The sequence below is a fragment of the Crassostrea angulata genome, chromosome 10 (genome assembly GCF_025612915.1).
Source record: "Crassostrea angulata isolate pt1a10 chromosome 10, ASM2561291v2, whole genome shotgun sequence".
In the NCBI taxonomy this organism is placed as follows: Eukaryota; Metazoa; Mollusca; class Bivalvia; order Ostreida; family Ostreidae; genus Magallana; species Magallana angulata.
The window spans coordinates 20271987-20287375 of NC_069120.1; the positions used below are offsets into that span (position 1 = coordinate 20271987).

The 15389-nt window shown below is 33.9% G+C and overlaps 1 protein-coding gene across 1 annotated transcript in view; it reads right to left on the reverse strand.

Moving 5' to 3' along the window:
• Positions 1-2148: 2148 nt before the first annotated feature.
• The window catches only part of LOC128166271 (uncharacterized), a 36644-nt gene continuing 23403 nt past the window's right edge, over positions 2149-15389 (reverse strand). The window contains exons 17-35 of the mRNA XM_052831334.1: positions 15191-15315; positions 14928-15089; positions 14649-14753; positions 14327-14479; positions 14106-14241; positions 13159-13397; positions 11858-12055; positions 11304-11745; positions 10988-11178; positions 10278-10499; positions 10011-10181; positions 9747-9907; positions 8855-9653; positions 8606-8744; positions 8208-8437; positions 7792-7969; positions 6380-7639; positions 5424-5530; positions 2149-3158 (exon numbers count right to left, since the gene is read on the reverse strand). Of these exons, the coding sequence (XP_052687294.1) occupies positions 3000-3158; positions 5424-5530; positions 6380-7639; positions 7792-7969; positions 8208-8437; positions 8606-8744; positions 8855-9653; positions 9747-9907; positions 10011-10181; positions 10278-10499; positions 10988-11178; positions 11304-11745; positions 11858-12055; positions 13159-13397; positions 14106-14241; positions 14327-14479; positions 14649-14753; positions 14928-15089; positions 15191-15315 (5177 nt within the window). The 3' untranslated portion in view covers positions 2149-2999. The remainder of the gene's footprint in view (positions 3159-5423; positions 5531-6379; positions 7640-7791; positions 7970-8207; positions 8438-8605; positions 8745-8854; positions 9654-9746; positions 9908-10010; positions 10182-10277; positions 10500-10987; positions 11179-11303; positions 11746-11857; positions 12056-13158; positions 13398-14105; positions 14242-14326; positions 14480-14648; positions 14754-14927; positions 15090-15190; positions 15316-15389) is intronic.

Here is a 15389-nt window from a genome sequence, read left to right on the forward strand (position 1 = left end):
CGTTTGGTTGGTCTATTGGGATGATTTTTTTTTCAGAGTCTGTGTCAGCCAAAAATGTCCAGTCCATGCACGTGCGCTTTATGTATAGTAATAGCAGAATTAATTTTCAATAAACACGAAAACCAAAATATAACGTCCGTTGTCGTTTTAGGAGAAAAATCATAAAGTTTCCTTAGTAGTTTTGAAGAACATTTTGAAAATTTTACCCCGTGGGCTATGACGGCGGAAAAGTGGTCATACATAAAACTAGATTAATGAAAATTGACCCTTTTAAGCCAGGTGAGCAAAAGCCTAAGGATACAATACACATAGAATTTATATTGCTTACAAGACAGCCATGTGTTCCAAAGTCATTGATAATTATTTAAGAATGAAATTTCAAAGAGAATTACCTCGAGTTATCTCATATCATTGATAGATTTCGATCATTTCTGTACACAGATTATATGTACACTGTAGGTGTATTTCAAGTGTATATAGGTACTCGATATAATATATTATGCAGAAACATGTATTCAAAAAATAAAAACGTACATCAGAACGTTACATAAACGAAACAGCCAAGTCTTCATAAATGGGAATTTCAGTCTTGCATCATCATGATTATTTCGTGCATTCAGTCCATGATTTTTCTCTGGTTGCTAAAGGTTAACTTTCTAATAATCGATAAACTGGTTAGAACTCGATCGTTTAAAATTTAGCTCTGTCAGTTTCTACAACGTAGAAGTACAATCGGGTTGCTCAAGTAATATAGGAGAAAATACACACTGAATGTAATTAAGGAATAAGAATTTATTCTCTGAGTATTATACGGTGATCAACTGCGGTCGGGGGTGATTAAATTTAATAAAGCGCTTCGGGCTATAATATATGATATATATGATCACGCCCGACCGTATCCTACCTCATAATATCCAAAGAATTCATCATTACTTAAATTTATATAATATTCAGCAACTGAACAATTAAATATTAAAAAAGTCATTAATGAAATGTATTTGGATATACATTACACAATCGATTCTTAGTGTTAACACAGACAAAGACCCTGGAAAATGTATTTTTCCCTCTAAGACATCCAAATTTTTGAAATTTTATAACGTATATTTTATACTTTTGATAACGGAATTGATTTACCAAAAGCCCTAATTTTGTTTAACAAGATGATGTGCATGTGACTGTCACCAGCAAATTATACATGTATCTCCATATCCTTTACAAGCTCAGGAACCAAATGACATCCGCGGTCATGCGAAAATTTTACAGTAGCAGGAAATCCCCATAAAGCGAAAGGTTGATAGCGACTCTTCCTAAGAATGAATGAAGTAATACATCTCTACAATTAAAGTAAAATAACTCTTCCCGATGCTTATAAACAACAGTTAGATAACGACTATTTTCTAGGATAGTGCCTCGATCTCCCATGCAATCCTTTTTATTGAAAATATCTAGCATCGTATACTATAGTGTATAGTATATTTCTTGTACTTCAAAACCCAAACCACATCTATTTAGCAATAAATGCACACGTGTATCTGTAAACGGATGTATACCAGAGAACTTCAATGGATCAGAAATAATAACCAAGTATTGTACACACCATGCATGTACATTATGTACATGTACTTGTACATGCATATGTACCGTATGTAGATATTTTCTAGTTATATATTTATTTTCTGGCTTACTCCTCCATTTTGTTCATTTTTCGTTTAAGTCATTCAACTATAAATTTCTCTTTTGTGATTATGTAAATACTCTTACTGTACTTAGAACCATTTTAGCAGGAGCTTGGAATTTGGGCATGTGTTTCAGAGGCAATTTTGACGTAGGTCTGTCTATTTCATTGCTGACCTCTCAGCTGTGGCTATTTGAAATCAACAAGATTTGTCGGGATTTTGACCTAAGACTACGCAATCTGTGTATATTTCACTTGAAACCTGTGTTATGTTTTACTTGTTTAGACGCAAAAAAGATAGTTACATGCTACCGAAAGTCCAAGGTCTTGTTAAAGTGATTCTAATGCATGTCATATAAATTTATGATGCACAAACGTGTTGCTCCTTGAATGAGAGCAAATAATTGGTAATACCAGATAAATGAACGCCCTTCCAAAAGAAAGAAATGATAATTGAATTTATACAGTCAACATTTTCATTTGTTTATTCAAAATCAAAATTGTGTAACAATGTGAACAAGTAACATAACTTATCGGTATATATATGTACATCAATAAATAGAACCGCTTTCTCTTAAAAGTAAAATTGTCATCTTATCACTCTCTTATCACATCGATAAATAATACTTTCAGCTCTGGAACTCATTGGGAGAAATAAGCTATATTTTCCCAAAAGAATATAATTAAAACTCAGTTTCTATTAAAGGAATAAAGCCTATAAACTGTAATCAAATAAGAAAAAAAAACCCCATTAGAATCCTTATATATATATCCAGCATATCTTTAGAATATCCATTCTCAACGGTATATATTGATCAGAATATCGATTTTAAGCATGTCGATCGAATATACCTGGTGTAAGATTTCCAAAATATGAAAGTTTTATTTTCAAGAGTATATGCGCTTTTTCATTTTACGAGTGGGTCTTGTTCCAAATTGTTGTCAATGAATACTTGATACCCTTTTTCATAAAAAAAAACTAGGCGATGAATCACTGTAACACGGTATTATCATCTTCCATGAAATTATTAGAGGTTCAAAATCTGTTCTACGATCAAGTGAGCATATATATTATCCATTTTATTTTAACACTGATTTCCTCCGTAAATTATGCTGTTCAAACATGTGTGAAATTCGAAAATATTGTCATTTAACTGAAAATATTGTGGTATAAGTTTAACTTTTATCAGTGAAACTCATTTCACTTTTGTCGAATGGTTGTGCTAATCGTACAAACTTAATGATCAAATTTAAGTTGCATAGAAAAAAACAAACAATACAGATTTTAACAAGTCCAAAAAGGTGACAAACCAATGGTCACTCATATAAACTTAAATCGGACTTTCTTCTCGTCATCGTCCAACTCCTCTCGAAGAGATATCTGGGATGGACTATCGGAGCCTAGCTCTGAATTTCCTCTGTCCACGTTTAGAAGGAATTCTTCGACTCCCGTCGCCGATTTGTTTTCCGTCTTCTCTGGCTATAAGAAGAAGTTAAGTATATATACAATGTCTACTATTTAGTTGAATATATTTACAAGTTACAGGAATCACAATAGTAAGAAAGTGTGACAAATTATCATTAATATTTGGTAAATTCTTATTGCAAAATAATTTATTTTTTTATTGTATGAAATTTCAACTCATTGGTATGCTAAATTTGTGTTAACTATTAAAACATTAACGTATGCAAGATATCATAAACAATTTAAACATATTCAATTTAAAAGGCAACAACAAGAGGGTAGCCTTACAGGTATTCGGGACAATTAAGGAAAGCTCAATTAGGATGGGATAAAAATGTAAAGTATAAATCCAAGTACAAACTGTTTATCCAATAAACACAAAATCCGGTATAGAAAGTCTCTTCGTATGTTATACGTATACATGTAATTCATGTATAGTTATGCAATTTTTGACTCAAATAGTATATAAAAATTATATAGGAATGCTTTTAAGTAATCCTTACATAGTAACTAAAGGCTTAGTATTGAGTAACATGCAAGGCACGTAATATTCATTTTGCATATAATGGGAATACGTAATATGCAATGCCTACTATATTTGACAGTGAAAATATGAATGTAAAAGCACACGAACAACATTAAATACACACCAATAAAAGGAATAACACCCCCTCAAAAAACACCCAAACAATTATACACAATAATGTACGGTGTAAGGAAAACATATGGTCATTGGGTTGAGTATATGCATGCAGGTTAGGATCGATATATCGTATATTGGGATACTAGTATACCAGTCAGCATCAATTCTTCATGTACAAAACACTGCAAATATCACTAAAGCCCCTGTCATACTGTCACGATTTATACTACGACTGCCCACGAATTACTCAAAGTTAAAAATCGCCATTATTTGCCTGGTCAGTCTTGCGATAATTTTACAGACGGTGTTTTTTTTTTCGACTTTAGTCAACTCGACCACGATGTTTGCTCGACAATGTGATAATTCTACAGACGGTACTTTCTTCTAATCCAGTACGACTCGACTACGATGTCTACTCGACAATGTACGATGTTTGTACGATAACAGAACTAGTTGTGGCGATTCATATACGAATTTTAGCGATTAAGTAACGAACGCTTTGAGATCTTCCTACGAGGAGGTAAGATGGAGGACGATTTTTATACGACAATCTTACGAATGAGTACAAAATTGTACGATTCATACATGCTACTCCTACGAATATATACGAGTTTTTACGATTATATATCGGGTGTGTTAATTTATAAAGTGATTATTAAACAAATTAACGATTGCATATTTTGCATAATATATTTACATGGAAGTATTATTTTAATTTCAAGATGAAAAATGCAATCAAAGTAATATTCCTATAGATAATAAATGATGTATAAAAACACGTACACGTAGATGTAAATTTGCGAGTTAAGATTACCAACAAAATACAAATTGTTACAATGTTTGAAACTGTGAATAATATTGTTTAATTTGCTGTCTGACGTTTATTATTTTAATTATAAACGAACAAGAAGATCGTGATAATGTATCATGAATTGCTTAAAAATTCAGGTAAGCGGCAGCAGTGATCTTTGAATTATTCCCTGTATAAGATAATAAATGAAGAACAAAATTCTTTTTAAGAATGAAGAAATTACAAGCATATGTAAAATTTTGAAATAAAAGGTTCTGAAAGTAACTTTAAGCTACAAAATTACTGAATGTTGTGCTTAGTAATCAAAAGAATGATATAATTGCAAAACACTAACTAGTCTCGTATTTTCGTACTAACTCGAAGTTCACTCTTGAGGATCTCGTATTGCACTCTCCCCTGAACGCATGTTTTCGTATTGTATTCGCATGAAATCGAACTACATTCCCATTCACTCGGACGACATTCGGGGAAGACTCGAGAAACAATGGCATGAACTCGTAGAATACTCAGAGTAGATCGTAAAATATTTTAGCATCTTAAGTACTACGAAGTTTCGCAAGTTTCCTACGAATGTCGAAGATTTGTTGCGACTAAGTGCTCAACTGCCGTGCAAGTGTCGCGCGAAAGTCTACGAATACTTAAAAATCGTACCGTGGACACGTTTGTTTAGAACATGTTCATGCCATTATTGAAATCGTACTCTATCGAAGCTCAAAATCGTGATAGTGTGAGAAGGTCTTAAAGTCTACACATTCACAATGTGTTATGACTATAGTTCTAAGAAATGCAGATTTTGGTACTTGAGGAATTGGCACATGTTATGTACCTGGGGCTGCACTTCCACTCCTTCAATGTCACTAAATGTTTCTCTTACTAGTCGCATCACATTAATTGCGTTTACATTTCCTTTACGCAGCTCGTCTTGTAGATTACCTGTGGTGCAGGAGGCAAAAATTCATATGAAAATTGAAAAAGAAACCGAGAGAGAGAGAGAGAGAGAGAGAGAGAGAGAGAGAGAGAGAGATATTTAGTTTTTAATCAATAAAACATGCATTGAATGTGCAGTTTTCATCATCAAATCAAACATTTTGCGGTTTTTCCTAATCTAAGTACGTATTATACCAAACATAAATATTAAGAGAGCTAAATAGTCCATGTCATTATTAAACCTTATTGATCTCAATGAAATAAGAGCTCTGTATAAAAATATAATAAAACACTAAAAAGTAAAAGTGAAAAAAATTGATATAAAAAATAAATAAAATAGTAGTTCAAAGCTAAACAGATTATAGATTTAAAGCAGATCTGATTGTTAATTTGTTGACTTTCCAGCCTCCTAAATAAATTTTATCCTTCATTCTTTGTCGAAAAAGATGATGCTACTAAATATTATTTGCATGAATTACAGATACTTAAATTCAACTAGCATTAATGATAAACGTACATTTCACCTGTAAATAAAAACTACACATGTATAAATTCTACAATGTGCAGAACACCAAATTGAATAATAAATCTTAAAGAAGAAAAATTCAACATTAATAGATAAAAGGGGAAAATATATTTAAGGAATATTAATACCATTACTCATTCGACAAGTAATACCTAAATCTCTGACAATCAAAATTAAGATTAATAATTCAAAGTAAGTCTTGACAGTTTATCCCAAATTAAATCAATCAGGGTCTTATATTTCCAAGACATAACCCTACTGTATATAAAAAAATTAAAAAACAAATCACGCGCATAAAACGAATTCATAAAAAGGTAAATGATACTTACTCCAGTTTTCATTTTTTTCATCGGCAGCATTGTTTTTGCCCACGGAAGGCACAAAAGCTAATGCTGACTTAGCGGACTTCAACACTATATCCATTACACCAACGATCTCTGCAGCGCCTGCGCTCTCTTCCTTCACATCAGTAATACTTTTGTTCAGAATGGCGGCAAAAATAGTGAACAAAGTCATGATAACCAGGAGAATGTACATGAAGTAGAACATTCTAGCCACCACAGGGTTCGATTCTACCAAAGCATCAAGGCTGTTCACACCAATGAAGGTATTTGTCAGACTTCCAATAACGCTGAAGAAACTTTTGTATTCTTTGACGCTTGATCCAAATAAGAGGTAACCTGTTCCTACGAAGGTAAAGAACATGATGGAAAACATGATCAAGAATCCGTAGAGATCTCGTCCGACATTAGTGATGACGGAGAGGATTTCCGTTACTTTCTTGCTGTAACCCAAAATCCGTAGAAACTGTATGATGGAAACAAAGACAAGTATGGCGAAAATTATAGAAAACGTGTTGTCCCATATCACGACGTTTGCAAAGTTGATGAACTGCGATCCTGTAACCAACTGATCATAATAAAGATCCATTGCTTTTGATGCAGCTTGGATGCGGACTATATAAACACCGATTGCAGCAAATCCCAAAAATGCCATTATCATATCAACATAATGCCATGGGTGTTTCAGATAATCGGGACAGCCCAAGTTTCGAATTCCTCTGATAAACTTTACAAAAGAGTAAATGACGTAAGCAATAAAAATTGAATAGCAAGCTATGACGTAAGTCCCAACGGCTTCAGCAGACGATACTGGTCGAAATGCTTCCGACTCATACCAAATCAAAACTCGACCAAACTCGGTAAATTCTGTCAGAAACATTACATAGGCGAATAGATTTACGTTTGGGTTGTATAAAGTGAACTCGAGGAATACTGCCCTTGTTTGTCTGTCGATCCACTGTTCGGTCAAAAGGTCATTCGCAATATCCATCGCTTCAGATATTGTTTCTTTTAAGCTTATGATATAACCACCACCACTGTAGGTATTATATTCCCCTGCCTTTGGAATCCCCCATATGTCAAGCGCACTTGTGAATTTCCAAGCATTGATTGTTTTGTCGTTTGAGTTGGCGCAGCTCTCGTTGTACGGAGTCCATCCGACACAGTATGATTGGTCATCCTCATCTGTGATTGAGTATCGGTCATAGCAAGGATAGGGCCATGTTAGACTTGAATATTCGCAATCACCTTAGAAAATGAACAGTTGATCTCAAGTTGATAAAATAACATTGGTTAATGAAAAACTTCCAGGAAAATCATTTTAAAATTCAATTCTAATCAAACATTAACAAGCAAATGAGGAAAATTAAAGAGAATACCTGAAAGACAGTGTATCTTACCTGTTCCCATCCGGACCTGCCTTAGCCTTGGTGGACCTATTCGTATGCTAACATTGTCCGAAAAGTATTGTAGGTCACGAGCAAAAAATATTGTTTGATTGGCGTAGTTTTTCTGCGGAAAATAGGTCGGCAGCAAAGAGCCCTTTAACCAACCGAAGAAAGAGTCTATATCTGACACCTAAATAAGAAGAAACATTTTTGTAATCACTTATTTTAATTCTTTAGCAATTTAATACAATTTAAATTTTATTTTACAACTTTGATCATGAATTATTCTTGGTGTTTTTTCGACAATGCAATGACTGTATTATTTTGCTCAACGACAGAATTTACAGCTAGTATTCCAGTTTCTTTTACTGTTTTGCTCGTTAATTAACCTGACACTTACACTTAGGAGTGGTTATCGAATGACTTACTTTAGAAAATGAACTGTACATGTAATCATCTAAACTCTGTTTAAACGTATAACCTCGCTGGTCACGCTCCATGTAGCTGATGCTGTAAATGGCCGACACGTATATCGCATACACTAGTAGTGTTATCATTGCGGCCTTTGCTGTTCGTTCCTCTTGCCGTTTCTTTCTCATGATTGCCACCTGCTCTTCCGATAGGGGTTTCTGGCTAGTTACTATATTGTTGACCAATGCTAAAACATATAAAACGTTGTTATGATATCTGTTTTTAGCATTGAACCCTCATAATTAATTATATGAAACATACCCGCAAAATAATAGTAACTACCCATGCATAAAAATAAACACTTTTAATTTAATTTAAAAATATCATGTCAAAACATAATGAGTTGAAAACATACCGTTAAATCCTTCTCTGCTCTTTGCCTTGAATTGGGACTTTGAAATTGTTTGAAGTTTTTCAAAATCAACTTTTGGAGGGACTGATTCGTCAGCCATTCTTTTGAATATCAACGCAAACACAACCGAAATCAGAAGAACCTGATAATTGAAATTATAACGTTAAACAGAATTAACCATGAAAAGAAAACTTTTTATAATCAAAATTTAGCAATATAAGGTATTGGACAAGCATCTTCGTCCTTCAATACCTTTAGTGGATCCACGCACAAAAGGGATTCAAAGAAAGACAGCATAAAGGAGGAGAGCCATTCTTCTGACTTTTCTATTCCCCACTCCATGCTGTACAACAGCAAGAAGAAGGCTGAAGAGAGAACGGACATAAACACAACAAACCACGCAATTCTTCGAACCCAATGAGGCAATGGAAGATGATTGTTATCAAGTAAATTTTCCAAGTTCTTAGCTATCATCTTATTATTGGAATCATCGTCTTCTGATGCGTTTTCAATTCCATCATCTTCAGTCCCAGATCCTGCATCATCATTTTCTATTTCTGAACTGTATACTTCATTATCGCTACCAGAGATTGTTGCAATCGGTTTTTTCTTTTTCGGTTTTGTAATCTTAGGTGGTGGAGGACGACATTTTCGAAAGGCAAATGTTATGAACATAATTGGTGGTGTGGTAATGGATATTCCTATTATGGACACAATGATAGTTGTTATTGAAATTCTTATTACACCAACCTGCCAAACCCCGTCTACTTTATCCTCAGAAGAGGACCGGAAAAACATGGCATTGGTAATCATCGTAAGGAAAAGCATGCATAATATACAGGAGAGACGTTGAACGCGGGAAAATATGCTTCTTTGAGGTCTAATAAACATGGATAGCCACAAATGCTGTTCACTTATGTTTGACTGTGCATGATCGGAAAAGAGGTTATTGAAAGATGTTATGTCATCATTGCTTGAGACAGGAAGAATTCTGTCAATCATTCCATCTTCTTCTTCGACTGAGAGCCATTTGTCACACAAGAAAATATATCTATAAATAGGATGAAACCGTATAAGAAATAATCTTACTTTTTTAAATATAAATGTTTATTGATTGCATCATTAACTTTACAAACCATAATACCTTTCTTGGGTATGTAAATCATCCACGACTACTCTATTCAAATACCAACTCTGGCTTCCTTTTGGTCCCGAATTGTCATGCCATATTCGAAGGTGTGTCAGGTTGCCAAGAGGTTCTGAGGTTCCCATAATATATTTATTTACACTTGCTGTTGCAAACCCCTATAAAGAAAGGCAATTTAGTATACATAAAATACACGCGGTTAAAATGTACCTGAAAATATGTCCAGGAAATCATGGATCTTGTACACACAGACTTGCATACCTTTCGAACACCATCCGACAAAGTTCTAATCCCAGTGTCAGATTCGTCACCAGAAAGGATAAAATTAACATTTGATAAGGTTCCAGCTCCTTTACGCATGCCAGTTTGTACTGTTAGTAAATAAAAGTTTGTATCCCCACCATCAGTGTCACTTAGAAAATGTGTCGCCCACTATGAAAACAAAATAAAATATTGTAATACTAGTAATCAGTTTTAGAAACCTCATGTAAATAACGGTCCATATTATTGTGGTTTTTTTTTTTTTACCTTTTCCTCGTCTTTTTTATCTTGACGTCTGAGATATAAGGCTGCTATTACGTATACAACAAGAAATGCAATGAGCGTTCCATACACGGCAGCATTTGCAGGATCAAACTTTCCCCATACATTTGCGAAATCTATCGTATTCAGAGGTACTACAAACGTTGAAGAAAAGGTTGTCCCTGAACATCGGCACACCGTATTTTCTTTTGTACTGATTCTCAAAACCTTTAAAATAATATAAAATATTTGATATACATGTTTGTTAGTTTGGATAAATAAAACCAGTAAATAGTTATAAAATGTTATATTAATTATTTGTTCATAGGATAGCACTATATAAATAGTGCCTTTTTGGGAGGGTAACAGTTGAAATTGACACCCCGAGAAAACCATTGTCAATCGGCGCGAAGCGGAGGTTAACAATGGTTTTCGAGGGGTGTCAATTTCAACTGTTATCCTCCCAAACAGGCACTATTTATTTTATTATACTGAATGTCTTAATTTTAAGAAAACTTAACTGCTTTCACATAGGAATAACGTGAATTCTATAGCGAACCGTACGCGCATAATTTTCGCGCATGTAACAATTTGTAATGTTACACGTTGCTAAGTGCGTTGCTAATGCTGAGGGTAATAGAACGGATTGTGAACTGCGTCTTAACCAATCAGATTTCAGTAATTAACATGAAAGTATAACAAAGTATATTGGGTACCTCGCAATTATCCGATGTCCAGGTATCCGTAGCTTTGTCATAAGAACGACATCCGGTAGTTGTAATGGCCATGCTAAAGTTAGAGGCTGTTGGAGTGAACGCCGCGGTGTCATTGGCTGCTTCTTGACCTGTGTCACGCCTTCTTCTTCTGGAGTTACCAGTGGTATCAGACTGAGAGGAAGTTACGTCCACTACAATCCAGATATAACAATCAACAATTAATTAACTGTCTAACATTAAAAACGAAATTGAATTATTTACTCTCCTTGACAACAATAACCAAATTCTACACGTTTTTGACCACTTTTAACCTTACCTACTCCTAATTTTATTCCCATGTAACATATTCCTTTGTTGCAAACACCGCCATCCAAAAATATCTTGAAACCGTCGTCTGCAGTCGACCAATTGGCAGCTGACACAACAACTTCAAAATCTTGGGATGTCGGGAAGTAGACGCTACTAAAATAAAAGCTATACAGTGTGTCGTTGGGGGTACTGCTAATGTCAAAGTTGTCTGGCTTGAAGAACACCACACCAGCATCCCCGTCATTTTCTACTTCAAACTTGAAGTAAATCATTGGTTCGGGGTATGTAGTCTGGAGTTTTGGTTCATAGACTGTAGCCTCGGGAACTGGTGGGTTCTTTATTACTGAATCCACAATTGCATCTGGGCCCATATCAATGGAAGACACACCAGTTGTCAATGAAGAAGCGTTCTCAACGTAGTTGTAAGGATTTCTTTTGTACACTATAATCTAAATATATTACAATACAGATATATACCTTTGGATCATGTAGTGTCGCGAAATTGAATACTAAGTATACAACCCCGTGTATATTTATTTTTAATATAATAAAATTTAAAACCTTGATCAGGAGCTCTGTTTTGTTGCTTTCGAAGTTTTTGACGTATGTTTCATCTACGTCATCGGGTGTTACTCTCTGAGTGACTATGTCTAGTACAGTAGTTGATATTAGTGATTTTTCACCCAGCGACAAAGACCTCAACGTAATTTCTTGTAGTATTGCGATAACTTCTTGTTGTCTATGAAGTATTTTGGCTGTCTAATTGGAAGAGATGAAAAACAATCAACAGGTATAAGTAACTATTACAAGAATCTTTCAGCAATAACAATATTTAATGCCCGTGAAAAATTAGCATTGTTGATTTTTCCAACATACATATGAATTTCGTGGATTCGTCGGTTTTCAATTTCTGTAAGATAACTCTTTCAAAAAACTTTTTGTCGAGGATGTAAATTCGTGGACGAGGGCAACCCACGAATACCACGAAAATTGAGCCACCACGAATTCTAATGGTTCCACAGCATAGCATGAAATAAGCTAATTTTAGGCCAAAATTGGAGTTAATTTTTTTCTTAACTTCTATGAAATATAAGATAAATGTTAATATGCCATAATATAGAGAGAAATATCAAACTATTGTTTAAATATGTTTTTTTTTTTTTAGAATATCATGAATATAATACAGAAACTATCTACAAGTTTGGTCTGCGCTAAAAATTAGGAAGCTAAAGTAACAGTACTCTAAAACTAGTGAGTTATGAAAATTGTTCATTTTCTTCTTGAACACCTTACGCCACAAAATATAGTGCCTTACTTAACTCTGTAAAAATGTAAGTTTTTAAAAACAGTTTTATTCACTAAGTGTATTTTGGCATTGTAAAATAAAAATATACTACTAGAATTAATATGTAATGAAGAATTTTCAGACTAGAGGTAACCGAAAATGGCTACCCGAGACCTAAGGAGCGAACATCTTAAAGAGAATGTTAACAATTTAAAGCTAAGATATTGGGATTTTTTCTGACTAAAACAAGTTATGGCATAAAATATTGACTTTTAAAGGTTTCTGGTGGATCCGATTGGTTAATTGTTGATCACATAATCTTTAAAACGAGGCTCGGTGGTCAACAGATTGGCCATTAGATCTACTTTAAATTATCAGAAATGACCAATCATTTTATATACCTTAGTTTGTAAAGAAAATTTCACATGTATTAGCTTTAAAAATTGAGTATACTCCAACATTTTCCTCTAAAACTCCTCTTCTTTGGGATATTCATATAGTCTAATATAGGCACAACTATCGAACCCTCTTAATACTAATACTTAGTCTATCAAATTCGAACCGATTTTGCACTCACCAGGTTGACCTGACTTTGTTGAATACCGCGAACGTGCTGGCGGACCAGAAGAACTTGATTTGCTTTTCCTCTGTAATTTGTTACGTTTGATAAGCCTTTGTGTGCATTCATTTTGTTTTCAAATTCTGTTTTCAAAGCAAGTTCTGCTTCAATGTCTTCCAAATTTAGATCCACATCCAAATTCTGTAGTTTGGCTGGTAACATTTTGTCCATAACTGTGTTCAAAACCCGAAGAGCAACTTTCAAAAAGAACAGAAAATAATTGTAATTAACCCATAAAGGCTTGTTTTAGGTGTAAACGTTTTCTAAAGAAAAGATGAATAATTGAATCTGGTGTGGGCGATGTAAAATACTCTCTTTCAGAGTAGAGTGTTTCAAAATCTTTTATATATATTGTTTAACTTGTGTGTACCAGGGCCTATTGTACAAATAAAATCAATCTTATCATTTAAATTCTGTAAACTATTTGTTTTTTTTTTAACTGACAGCTTAACAATCTAGAGGTATGGGTTCAATTACGTTTCGATTTTTTGATGCCATATCTTTTCACTGGGGGTGTTGCATTCATTTGATTATTAGTACAGAACAATAGGTGTACGTTTTGTTTTCACAGCAATTATAGTTTGTATTTATCTAAAATTTCCCTGAATTTTTCCAACGAGTTCATACAGAGGAAATGAGTGGATTTTAAATGCAGATGAGTGAATTTCAATTTCAATGTCACAGTACAGACATTTAGGTGTAGGGTAAGAGACATGACTTTTCAAAGTTTAATAAACATCAACTGCAACTGTAAACATATGTTGTAATTTAATCATGGTTTTAATGAATTATAACGACATAAAATTTTGATGGTAAGGAAACACTATAAATATTTAGAATGTTTATGAAATGATAACACCATAAATGTTTAAATTCAGTAAAACGTAGAAGCGTATTGATCAAACCTTCACATATATCTCTGATAATGTCGCTGTATTGAATCGGAATAAACGTTACACCGTCATCGAGCTCGTCTGTGACAAAATTAACAACTCCTTCAAAACAATGCGTCATGTTGAAAATAAAAGTTGTCAAGTCCTCCTGTGAATGTAAATAACGTAAAAGATAACCATGAATTATCCAAACAAATATTAATCAAATACGCACTTTAAAATTCAGTACGTACCAAAATATCTATAGGTATGTACTGTGTTAGCAGAACGAGGGATTCCAAGGTACTGAATACATGTTGGATATCACTGATACTGAACTTCTTCGCATTTTCTGTACAGTCTAGTGTGATGTCCGACTTAAAAAATCCCATGATCTCTTTTATTTTCTGGTAAAAAAAAACCCAAACAAATCAAAAATACGATCACTGTATCTGATTTTACTATTGCACTTTTTTCTTAAAAACTCATTATTTTTTATTTCATGAACATGTATACATGTAATTAATTTTGCAAATTCACAATAAATATCCTCATAAGTGTTTCTGCAAATTGTACCTGAATATAAAGCGCTTCAACGGGGTTGATGGTTGGATTCATGGTGTCCTCGTCGGCTACACGTTTGCTCGATAAAACCTCGTCCTCGGTAGGTACCGTAGTTGTCTACAAAAATTCGAAGGATGAAAATAGTATTACAATTAAGTTATTCACAAACGACACAAACTACTCGAATATCAATCAAGTGACATAATTATAATAAGCACAAGCTCCTCTTTCCCCTTGTATCAGTTTACATGGTTTTTTTTTTACAAATTATAAATCTTTGATGGCGGTTACATTTGTAACGTTGTCAAACAGCGATGCTGCAGCTCCCAAGACTCCAACAGCCGCCATATTGTTACCCCCAGCAACAGCCTGGGAATATGACGCAAGAACGTTATCGAAGAATCCCTCTACAGAGTTGACATTAATCTGAGCTGGTTTTGTTGGTGGAATAATCTGAGGAATAAAATTATTTTGGAAGTGAAGTACATGAGCGGAATTTGTCTTGAATAACTTTATTTTTTATTTTGTAAAATTCATTTAACGATTTCACTCACTTGTGTTGTAGTTTCGAAAAGAGAAAAATCCCCTTGCTCGTCAAAGATTTTGACCAGAATAGTCACATTGTAGTCGGTAAAGTTATCGCCAGCTTGAACGGGAACTTCTTTAATTGTACTTTCGCCTTTTAAATAAATAAAATGTTATAAACTGTTTATACTGCATGCAGCTTAACAGCATTCGATATTTATTTCGTAT